The 13002-nt window shown below is 27.9% G+C and overlaps 1 protein-coding gene and 1 pseudogene across 2 annotated transcripts; one reads left to right on the plus strand and one right to left on the minus strand.

Annotated features, from left to right (window-relative positions):
• Positions 1-290: 290 nt before the first annotated feature.
• On the minus strand, positions 291-4449 carry LOC107167021 (uncharacterized; annotated as a pseudogene). The gene is made up of 4 exons (XR_016191439.1): positions 3749-4449; positions 3501-3638; positions 3166-3426; positions 291-1913 (listed from the first exon to the last, which is right to left on the minus strand). The product of XR_016191439.1 is annotated as an uncharacterized LOC107167021 (transcript).
• A 188-nt stretch (positions 4450-4637) lies between these two features.
• Positions 4638-12695, plus strand: LOC107172020 (serine/threonine-protein kinase GA29083). The gene is made up of 4 exons (XM_089225969.1): positions 4638-4845; positions 8815-9023; positions 9509-10262; positions 11515-12695. Exons 2-4 carry the CDS (start codon positions 8843-8845, stop codon positions 12308-12310), a joined length of 1731 nt encoding a protein of 576 aa, XP_089082095.1. The 5' UTR covers positions 4638-4845; positions 8815-8842; the 3' UTR covers positions 12311-12695.
• Positions 12696-13002: the final 307 nt, after the last annotated feature.

Below are 13002 nucleotides of genomic sequence, written 5' to 3' on the forward strand. Positions count from 1 at the left end.
CTGAAACCTTTAGCTACCTTAAGTGCAAAATACTTTTGTCACAACAGTTCTACATAGACTTATTGGATAGGTATCTGGCAAAATTATCACTGTACAATACCTTTCCAATAACTTTTTAGTCATAAGTTATGACTTAGAAAAAAACATACTATTTAGTTTTTAATACCAAGTAGAAACTTACATAACATGAATAGTTTTATCTGGTGTTTAGTGTTCAATGTTAGTAACTTACATAATAATAATATGTAATATTACCACTTATGTAAGAATACTAAACAGACAACAACTAATTATTATACATTGGATATAAACTTTATTTTAAGATTTGCATATAACCATTCAAACACATTATCAAACTTACAATTCCTTTTCCTTATATTATAACTTTGTTAACAATCATTTTTAAATGTATAAATATATTTTAACACAAGTACACTATATTACTGTTGATAGATATTGTAGTTTTATTTCAGAAATTTCAATGGCTGATAACAAATAAATTTACAATGTTTAACATGTCGAGTATGTCTTATGACTGGAGTCAATTTATCATAGGGTATTACTCTATGCAATTTATAAATTTTTGGGATCAGAAAACATTATTATTTGCCATTGTCTAGAGGCCAGGAGAGTAAAATATTGTTGTATTTTTCAGACCAATTTCATGACAACCAAATAAAATAAAGATGAAATTAATGGTATAAATTTAGTTAGTCCATAGCAACCCATGATTAATAATAATAGAATCAAGTTACTATAGTAACCTCATTATACTTTTTAGATTCTAAGGGCAATGATAATAATTCATAATTTATGATAATGAAATCAGTAGTTGCATGGCATAAACATATGTACCAATGTATTTACATGAAGTGTGAATATACTATCTCTTTTTTTCATAAAAAAAGTCTAATTACGTATTACATTTAGACATTGTTTCCAATTATTTTTTAAAGATGATTAAATGAAAAAATCACATCAACACAAGCATTACATACAAAAACAGCATTCATTCTGAACCAAACATTCAGCTAGAATAAATATAAATTCAAATAACTAATGATTCATATTCATTTGATGAAGAATACACAAGAGATTGTAATCAGAAAACTAAAATTAATATACAATGCATTATAGATTTTATCATAACATTCTTATAACATTACTGTAACAAACATTGTGAAAATGCATTAAGTATTGACAATAATATGCTTATTGTTTACAATTAAACATAAAATCAACAGACACCTCATAGTCAAGGATAATTTAAGAATTAAAACTGAAACTAATTATAAGTATCATATTAAGTAAGCAACAATTACATGTGTTTATCAGTCTCTAATTATGTTATATTTAACTTTGGAAAATTTTTGAGTGGCGTGCATTCGTTCATGGTTAGCTACAGCTGATGCACTTTTCAGCTCCATACCACAATAGCTGCACTGGAAATTCACTGAACCTTTCGTTTTAGTATGATAAAAATTAAAATGAACTTTGGCCCTATCTTCCATCAGAAACATTTTGCTGCATACACCACACCTATACTTTTTAGGTAAATCATCATGTTGTATCTCGTCATGATCTAACAAATCACAGAATCTTGAGAAAGTCTTATTGCACAAGTGGCATATGTAAGGTGACCTCTTTGATGTTCTCAAAGTTGGAGTCTCTAATAATTCCTTATCTTTTTTGGTTTGATGTGTTAGCTTTACATGTTCCTGTAGATCAGAGACAGTAAGAAATATTTTGTTGCATTTATTACATTCGGTTTTTTTATTTAAATCACGGTGTCTGGCTACTGAATGCTCTTTCAAGTGTACAAATTCGTCAAATTGTGCACTACAATAATAACATTGAAATTTTTCATCCATATCGTCAACGGTTTGCTTATTTTTAGATACATCATAGTTCATCTGAAAAAAAGACTAAAATTAATATTATTGCTTGGTATGAAATCAATTTTTTCATTAAATTAATACCACCGACAAAATAGAAGTAAGTCATGATAAATAAAATTTAAAATAAACTTATTTTTACAAATAACATTATATTTTTGGGTATGCTAGTTATTACTTTTATTATTTATTAGGTAGGTAACATGGTATTAGCATAACATTCTAGAAACAGATTAACCATTTTTAAATTTATTATTACTGAAATTGTTTATGATTAGTTAATACACGTAAGGATATAATCAAGGCTACAAAACGATGTAACTTGGACAAATTAGGTGATTTAAGCCTTAACATTGCGATTATAGCAGTAAATATTTTTGTAACTCAGGTAGACATACACATTACCCAGGTTGGTGCTAGAGCTCTCTTCATGTTTCTTGAAGGTTCAGATCACATATAAACAAAACCCCTGTTCGAGTGTCATTTCTATATTATTCTATTATATAACTGTATAAGTCTTTATTTTAGAGACATATTCAAGATTTTCACAAGTGTTTAATGCTAATTAAGCATAATTTAGCAACTTTCACATATTATGCTGAATAACACACCTATAATTCACATCATATACTTTGTCATAAATTGGTCAGCATTATGAATTTATGATCAAACTATCTGTTTTTTTTTTATAATATATATATATTAACAACATTTGTCCTCCACCATATATAGGCCATTGGAATACAATGGTTATTATTTACACCAAGTACTTATTTATAAAGGTAATAATAATAGTACTATGAATTATAGTACATATTTATAAAAATTTTATATTTTGTTTTGGAGTTCTGCCTTTGAAATGAAACTTAAGGTGGGTGCAAGTGATTCTGACAGGTGTTCTGAAAGATTTGAGGCCAATCTTGGTTCAGAGTATGATTGACATTTGATTATTATGTGTTTAACTGTAATATTGGTGACACATATTGGACATATTGGAGGATCATTTTTACTCATTCTATCTGTTTTTGTTAGTCTTAATTACAAGTATCATTTTTCATGTATGTGCAAATTAAACTTTGGTATTTTAATTTAAAGATATCAAAGAATTTTTTCAACACAGGAGTATATAATATAAATATGATAGGTAAGCAGAAAATGTGTTAATAATCATAGTAGTTACAGATAAAAACTTATCATCTTGTAATAATACACTTGATTCTACATTTCTAACAGAGTATATAACTATTCAATGACTTAATAAATATTTTACCTTTTGTGATGGAGATTTGTTGTGGAATACCTCCAAATATTCATCACACTGAATAAAGTCATCCTCATCAACAAATGTTGACTGAATGTCTATGGTTTCATATTTGTCTAGTTTAGAATTTGAATCTACAATATCTTGGTGAACATCACTGACATGTATTGACAGCTCATATTCAGTAGGAAAAATATTGTCACAAGATATACAGCAATGGTAATCCACTTCGTCAACTAAGTCTATAATTTCATTTGTAGTTGACACTGGCTAGAAATAAAATAAATAGTATGTCAAATTTAGTTCTAGATACATATATTTAGGGAAAACATTCACAGACGTACTTCTCTTTCAACAAATTCAGAGTTGGAATGAATTTCCTTTAGAGCCTCTTCGCTTTGTTTTTTGAACATTACCCAATCTTGTACGTGATCATAACACTCGTTACATATGTGTTTTGGGCCAATAGAATCCTTAGTGATCTGCATAAACGCAAAACACGTAATCAAGATAACCAGAAAAAAAAGAAGAAAAAAAATGAATAAAAACGACATCAGATATCAAATGATCGATACCTTAAGCCACTGAGTACCTTGATTTGCAGACAGTTCATCACATCTCTTGCCAAGTCTGGGTCAGAAGCCATGAAGATCGGGAATGACGACTGAGTGGCACGCAAACAGAATCTGCAGAACAAGATTTCCTCGTTGTCGGTGTCCATATCGCGGTGGTTGAGCAAGAATTCGTCACCGTGTGAAAAACAATCAAATCTTGCGATACTGTCATAACACGTCGACGATTATTGTCGTTAGATGAAACTTCGAAAAAACAGTTTGACAGTTTTTCCTTCTTTCGAACAAAAGCATCAATGATTAACACAATAAAATAAAATCATATAATAGGTATAGTATAATTGTATCTTATTGAATAATAATTAATTAATTAATTTTTCGACGAATACCGTTTGGCCATGGGGCTATAATAGTGTAATGTACTGTCGTCTGTCGTACTGATGTCAGAATAGATGTGTAATGTGTAAATGTGTTATCAATGAAAAAGGAGAAACAACGGTATAAAGGCGGGGCCTTTATTTATTCTGAAGAGGGGTCAAGTCAAATTGAAGTTGTATCGTAGAGTATAATCTTTATATCCTGGGACGATGGACATAATTCATGCTTTAAATTTTTATATTCAGAATTCTGATTTCTATTTTCTACTAGAAAGGTAGTGAGCTGAGAGAGCCAGAAGGGCTATAAAATATTCTAACTTCCAAGTTCCAACTTTCTGAGTATCCTATTGTATTATCATAACACAATAATTTATTTCCTATTTTCCTAATGAAAATAACCTATAGTTAGTTTTCCCCGAGTTGGCGTAACTTGCGTGTCGTTGTTGGCAGCACCGGACTTATCTTGCCGCTTATCGTATCTATTCACTACCTTATCTTTACTTTTTTTCACTCTTATTATTATTATTATTATTTTTATTATTTTTATTTTCATTTCCCATTCGTATTTCTTTTCCCGATGCGTTCACGCGGAAAGTCTTCGGGTTCAGAGGTACAAAATTTTTAGTTCCAAAGTCGTTTACCGGCCGCTCTATATTTAGCACTTTGGTCTACGGACGACCCCGCTGTCTGTTCGATAAAAAACTTTGGAGATGACACTGTAGCGTATTCAATAATTTCATGTAAGTTGACACATTTGTTTTATGCGGTTAATACGGAGACGTGACTAGCCGCTAAACTAACCGATTCCGTTTGATAAACATAAAATATTGTGAAACGCATAACTATATGTCACGTTGTCACTTGACTTGCTGCTATAGTTTGATTTTTTTTAGTTTTAGTTATGTCACATTACTGTAAAGGAATTTCTACAATAATATACTTATTTCAGAGTAAATTTTTTTTTTTTTAATTTTCACCATCCTTTTTATATGTAATCTAATTATTATCTGCACACATGCGTTGTTCATGCAAACTTTGTTCATGTCTACAATTACCCAATTGTATTTTAGGCACTCTTTTGTTGTACTTAATCTTCTTTACAGTACTGACAAACTATGTACTTATCTAGGTACCGTCTGCCAATAATCACATTTTATTTCCTTATAAATATGATAAAATTTAAGCAACATGTACTATTACTAATTTCCTTACTTGAATTTTATTAGTTTGTTATGCTTTACATGTCTATAATAAGACTATTCCTAAAATAAAATATTTTACCATTCATCGACACCTGTTCTAGAACTACAATTATTTTATTAATTATATAATAATTGATTTGTTTTGTATGATTCAAAATATTAACATTCATTTGATTTAACCTATCAACCTATCCTAGTTTTTATTCGAATATAAACAACTGATTTGATTAATCGTGGAGTAAGAAAAGTTTTTTGCAAAATACCTACTAAATTAATATGTTTACATGTGTTGAATGATGTTAATAAGATTGTGTAGATAGGTTATAGTAATACAAATAAAAGTACTGAGGTTATACTTGAACATTTTTATTTGATTAAGTATGTTTCAAATTCAAAAATTATTTTCATGAAAACCATTTTTTAATTTATTTTTATTTATCTATAAATCTAATTATACTGTTGATTTTTGATATTTGAATCTCAAAGTGAATAAAAAATAAATTTGACTTAAAAATGTTTTGAGGAATTAAAGCTTTAAAATTATAACGACGTTTCTAAAAAATAAATAATTAAAAAAAACATTTTAAGTTTTGTCAGTTATCCTTAGGTTTTTTGTTTTACATATGTAGGCAATTTTTTTTAATTTTATGCAAAATTATTACATCATTATAGCCTATGAGGCTATGAGTATTCTATTCTTATTAAATTGATCATTATTTTTTAACTTTGACATCTGATATAAATCATTTTAACATTTTAAATAATACTTATTCATATAAACTTAAATTACACTGAAACTTCTCTCCTATTAAGGCAATGATTGAAATGTCAACATTTGTATAGGTACGTAATTCCATATGTAAACTATTATTTTCAACAACCTTGATAATCTAAACTAAATCATTATTTTACTGTTTAATTATGTGTAAATTAGGTAGTGCTTATCTATTATTTATGATAGTATTTATTACAAAATATATCAGCATTTTATTCAGTTCAAACTGTTCAAAGGTAAATTCTACTATCTCTTATTCAAATAGTAAATATTAAAACCTATTGTAACATAAAACATGTTTCACTGAGCTGAAATTCTAGTATTGTTTTATCATCAATTTTTTATTTAGACATATTTAAGAAATAGTCTAAAACTGACCAATAATAATTTTATCCAATTATAAATAAAAACAGGTTTTTGCTAATTTAATTTATATTATAAGTATTTAGTTGGTACCTATCTTATTATTTTTTTATTACATTTTACATATTATGTATTTTACTTTTAATCATGTAATTTATTATTAACAGTTAGGTGATTTACACCTAACTGTACCTGCATAGGTACATACAAAATTGAGAATAAGGCCACAATTTTATTGGTGTACCTATTTAGAATTTCTTTTTACGCATTTTACTTTAATTTGTGTAATTTTTAGGTTGTAACTAAATACCTACTTAGAATTAATTGTTTAAAAATCATATTCTATGTCTTATAAATTGTATTAACAGTTAATTACTCTTATTGTTAATAGTGTCTTCCGTCATAATTAATCGAGTAATTATACTTTTACTTAATGAAGCTACCTCTGATTTTTAAATATCAACCATTATTAAATTACAAGTCATACATACACATAAATGTTACTTCTGTATTAAAAATTTTAAATTAAATTTCGCAAAAATGCACAATCAGTATTTTATTAATTGATATTTTTATATATATAGCTTTGAATCAAATCCAATTTGATATTATTTTTGTGGTACTTTTCTGTTATCCTTACTACCGCGACTCTCAATTCTGTTATCTCAACTACCTCGCTGATACCGCGACTACTCAATTCTGTTATTTGACTACTATAGTACTATCCAGATAGTTCCGTATTTTAATACATAATACACATCATGAATTGCCATTTATGTAATAATGTATATTAGTATAACGTTTATAATTAGCAATCACATAAATTATCACAGTAGTGGAGAGTTACAGTATAAAACCACGATTTAAGATAGTACTAACTTAAATCGTGTATAAAACATAAAATCATCAATATCATCACAAAACGTCAAATTACAAATTCTAAAATTATCACAGCAGTGGAAAGTTATTATAATATAAAACAAAAGTCATTAAAATTATCAATAAAATGCAAGCGGTAATCGTGGCATCGAGCGGTAGTAGGGATAACGGAAAAGTACCATTTTTGTTATCTTAGTGTTACATAATTATTAATTGCAGTAAAATTAAGTACTGGCAAGTTTTATAGATTCTTATTTATTTTTAGAATTTGAGTTTTTATGAAACAAATATGTTCAATATCCATTGTTAAGTTATTATTATTATTTTAGCTAGGTACTATTTAATAGTATAATACTGTACAATGTACATACAGTACAATTTTTTGGAGCATTAGATTTTTACTTGTGAAAAGTTGTTACATTTATTTATTGTACTTGTATTGTTTTATATCAATATTATGATCAGGAATTGGCTCCTTTGAGTTTTGTACTTAACTATTTTAGTTTTAACAAGCACCTAAGCACTTCTTATAGCCAATAAATTGAACTCAGGCAACGCTAGTAATCACAAAATAATCATTGTAAATTCAGATTTTTGTTTATTTAAAAACATTTCAATTCAGGTCAGGTTTCCAGTCCCTTGTTTTTGATTATGTACTTACAGTTTCATCCTTTAATTCATGTATATCAATTACCTAAATAATTGTAAAAACTAAAAATATTACAGCTATAATTTTTACATTCAACTATTTTTTATCTTATAGGTCCTGTAGACTTAATTATTTAGTTTGAAATTGTAAAATATTGGTATTTTTCAAAGATTGCCCTGATTTCAAAATGTAACTGTGACTATTCATCTAATTTCAACACTACTTTTTTTAAATTATAAATTAATTAAATGTATTTTAACTAAACAAAAGTTTTTGCATTAGGTAATTAACAATTTTTATTTTAAATATGCTATTGATAATTTGTTTATTTATGCATGTGTTTTTCATAAACATGCAAATGCCTTAATCATATTATACTATTTTTTTTTTATAGTTACATAGATAGGTTATTTTTATTGTGCATTCAGCATTGACAGAAGTGTCTCACATATTTAAACTAAACATGAGAACATTTCAAACAAGTGTATTTATTACTAAAAATTATAAACTATTATGAACATAACATAGGTACTCTATATTTCATGAGTACTTAATAATTTAATATTATATAGTTTGTGACAGTATAATTTTTTTTCTAGATTAAGTAAATATATATTTTAGATTTTGCACATTAAAGTTAGGTAATAAAAATAAAAATATACCCACACCTGCAAAATATTAATATTTGGTAAAAATAATAATTTGAGTTAGGTAGTACACCTAATTAATTTTTTTTACTGTACATTTTCAATCATTCATGTATATATTATAAACTGAAATAAAATTCAAAATACATGTGGTAGTTATTTAATTTTTATTAACTTTGATATTCATATTTTAGGTATAGATAATATAAATATGACATCATAATGGTTGAAGAACAATGTATAAAAAATAATAAATCAATAAAAATGCAAGCTGTGGCCCTCAGAACATCGAGATCAATCTCAAATGAGGAATGCACAACTAGACAAAAATCTGATGTTGGAAGAGCAGCACGTAAAGCTAAACGTATACGTTTCCTAGTTAATGGTGATCGATTTTGTAAAGGTAATTTTTAAGATTATTATTTTCACTAACTATAAAAATATCATTTTTAAAAAAGAAAATATTTTTCATGCATAGATATAGTGATTAATTAAGTCTCATCTAAGTACTGTTGCACTTGTATATTTTAGTAGTATAATAATACAGGTTACATGCACGGACTGGTAAAAAAGGGAATGGGATGCTACATAATTTTTAAGACAAATAAAAAAAAATTATAGGGGCAAATTTAAACTAATATGTAGATTATGTATAAAATATTAAAATAAGTAAAAATCATAAAAAGTTACCAAGTTACAACAAATATTCAAACAAAATTGTACAATATTAAATTAAAAACAAATTAGATCAAATATATTTGAGGGATGCTGTAACATCCCAGCAATCCGCGCCTACAGGTTTATACTTACCATTTTAATTACTTGATAATTAATATTATTTTAGTTAATAATTTATTTCATTAATATAATTTTTTCTGGTGATTTTAGGTGTTGTGGTAGCAGTAACTCATGAACGATACCGTTCCTTTGACAGTCTATTAGCAGAACTATCAAACATGTTATCTGAAAACAAGCACCTACCTAGTGGTGTACGGGCATTATTTTCGACAGATGGTCATAAAATATCTCAACTAGATGATCTCGAAGATGGAAAATTTTATATTTGTTCTGGTGGCAATAATGCCATAAAAAAATTAGACTATGCCGCCCTGAATAATGTAAAACCATCTCGGTCTTTGACCAAACTACAATCTACTCATACAGTTTTAAGCAGCCCAAGTAAACAACCATATCTTAACATAAGGCCTAAAATTATATTTGTAGTGAGAAGTGGTACCCGACCTAGAAAAATTATCAGAATGTTATTAAACAAACGCAATTCTCTTTCATTTGAACATATTCTTACACTAATAACAGAATCAATAAAATTAGATACTGGTGCCGTCCGTAAAGTATATGTATCATCTGGATGTCAAATAACACAACTAGAACAATTTTTTGAACTAGATGATTTGTTCTTTGTTTATGGTTCTGAACGAATATCTCAAGATGATTTAAAATTAGATTTTGAAGAAATGAAAATTGTACAATCCCACAAACGTGGACTGAGAAGACCACCCAATGAACTGAAAAATGGCACACATTGTATGGATGAAAGTGGTAAGAGAGTACCTCAATTACCAAAAACCACTAAAGCAAATCGAAGTATAACCAGTTCTATACCTACCAAAGTTCTAAACAGGTATATAATTATATCAAGTAAATTGGGATTAATGAACAATAAAGGGAAAATGTAAATACAATAAAATTGTTATTATTAATTATTTTTTTCTCTTTAAACAATTGTATTTACATTTGCCCCAAATGTTTGTATAACCCTACTATTATTTAAGGTAAATTAACTTAACACTATTTCATTGAGTTAAATTAATAATTGATTCAATTTTTTTTTGGCCCTACTAGAATTTGTCCAATAAAAATTGACGTTAAAATAAATATGCTGATTGTGTTGATGAATTTACATATTGATTGTATAAGTTACAGTTAATAGCTTTTCTCATAATCATGTCCAGGGCCGTAGCTAAGCACTAGCAAGAGGACATTTTCCAGGGGCGCAATTATACGAAAACCGCAATTTCATTGAGTGGTATTCTCAATTCAAATATGATGATTTACAAAAATCAACAAATTTGTTGTTTATTTTTGATATAATAGGATTAGGGTGCTTAAATTTGGTTTTATGTCAGGGGCGCTACTGGTTCTTGCTACGATCCTGGTCATGTCATTGGCTATAAACTATAAAAGCTTTTGCTGGAAATTAATTTTTTAATGATTGAAATTCTAACCATACTCTGTTCCATAAAAAAACACACCATGTAATTGTGAAATTGGTTAGCACTGCACATCCCCCTCTAAATTCTCAATAGTATAGGTATCACACGATCGTGATAGTGCTGCTCAATGCTAACAGTGGTCAATTACATTTATCTTGTGCACTACAGTCGGTCATTGTCAGTAATAGTTAGCTACATGGAGGAGATACGATGACTTAGTTAGTCGACAGACCTCATTTTACACGTACATAACTGGCATGTTCTTTTGTGGAGTAGAGAATAATAAAATACTGTTATTACTTATAAATCATAATTTATGGTAGCACTGTTTAAGATAAACAACATTCAAAAATTTAACTATATGTTATACTCATGAAAAAATGAATTAAAATAACTAAAATTATTAGTCATCTTTATGACTAAAATATTTAACCTTAAATTAAAAATCTATTAATATTTAATATTTATTTGATACTTAACCTCAACATAATTCTCCATACTACAGTGTTTTATTGTAACATGCATTTTTAAAAAGTTTTTTAACTGTATGTAAACCCAACTACTTATTGTTTACTAAATATTAATTATGTTAGTTCTATAAATATTATATATTTACATATTACATTAATATTATCTGTTTTGTTTTTTTTTCATAAATAGGTACACTATTGGCGATCGACTTGGTGATGGTAATTTTGCTGTAGTTTATCGGTGTTTTGACAAACGAAATAATTCTGAATATGCATTGAAAGTAATTAAAAAAATAGAAGTCCCTCAGATGAGTCAAATGATTGAAAATGAGCTTTCAATATTGAAAAGTATAAGCCATCCAAATATTATCAATTTAATATCTGATCTAGTGACAAACACTGATGTATACCTCATCACAGAATTAGTTAGTGGTGGTGACTTATTTGAAGCCATTGCCAGATGCACAGACTTTTCTGAGCGTGATATTCGATTAATGACAAGAAATTTGGCTTCAGCGTTAGCATATCTCCATGGATTAGACATTGTACATAGGGATGTGAAACCAGAAAATCTTCTAGTTGAATATGATATTAATGGCCATGTATTGCACTTAAAATTGGCAGATTTTGGCTTATCTCAAAAAGTCACCGAACCACTGTACATGGTGTGTGGTACTCCCACTTACGTATCACCTGAAATCCTTACTCAAGATGGTTATGGTGTGAAAATTGATATTTGGGCTGCTGGAGTAATATTATATATACTTTTGTGTGGATTTCCACCATTTGTCAGTGAAAACAACATTCAAGAAGAATTATTCAATGATATACTTAGCGGGACATATAATTTCCCAGAACCCTATTGGGATAATGTGTCTGAAGAAGCCAAAGATTTGGTTTGCTCAATGTTACAATCCAATCCAAGTTTGAGATTTTCTGCTGAAGATGTTCTTGATCATCCATGGTGCGATGAATTTGAATTGTAATGAATACTTCCAAACATTTGTTTTTTTGTTGCCATTATAATATGTAACTGGCTAATTAAAATTATTATTGTTCTACTATTATAATAATAAAATACAATTAGACTTGTGTAACTGTTTAAATTTTTGAATTATTATCATTATTATTATATTTAATGCATAATTATTTTATTTTGTCTAGTGATCTAGAATTAAGCAATTTTAAGGCAATGTATTTAGACGTTGATCAACTATTTATATGTATTAATTAATATTATGTAAATGAAGCCAAAATAATTAGACCCTTCCTATTTGGTATTACAATTAAAAATTAAAGTGATACTATTATAATATTATTTTCTTTTTTTTAATAAATAACATATATAATGCTGAATTTTAGCTTACAAAACTGTTTTTATTTTTTTTGACAAATTACCACATGGCCCAGTGATCACGCAATTGACTCCGACTTACACAGTCATCGGTTCGATTCATATCAAAGTGCAAAAAAATTTGTGTGGTTCTACGTAATCACCAAATCCCCAAGCTGTTCTCTGATTGCGTCATCCGGTTTCCTACTAGGTCCCACTCCACTGGGAGTGAAGCCCAAACATGTCTCCTCTTGGAGAAGGAGGGTTAATATCATGTATATAGTGATATATACATAGATAAATAGTTCACATGATCTCCCTACTACCCACTTGTGATAAACATTG

Source organism: Diuraphis noxia, unplaced genomic scaffold (genome assembly GCF_037042655.1).
Source record: "Diuraphis noxia isolate RWA-SAM2 unplaced genomic scaffold, SU_Dnox_SAM2 contig0004, whole genome shotgun sequence".
Classification (NCBI taxonomy): Eukaryota; Metazoa; Arthropoda; class Insecta; order Hemiptera; family Aphididae; genus Diuraphis; species Diuraphis noxia.

Bases quoted from the DNA above. Each gene is read 5' to 3' on its own strand.
- LOC107172020 (XM_089225969.1), top strand. From the start codon at position 8,843: ATGGTTGAAGAACAATGTATAAAAAATAATAAATCAATAAAAATGCAA. The intron at 9,024-9,508 runs GTAATTTTTAAG...TGGTGATTTTAG, and splicing joins TGGTGATCGATTTTGTAAAG to GTGTTGTGGTAGCAGTAACT. The intron at 10,263-11,514 runs GTATATAATTAT...TTTCATAAATAG, and splicing joins CCTACCAAAGTTCTAAACAG to GTACACTATTGGCGATCGAC.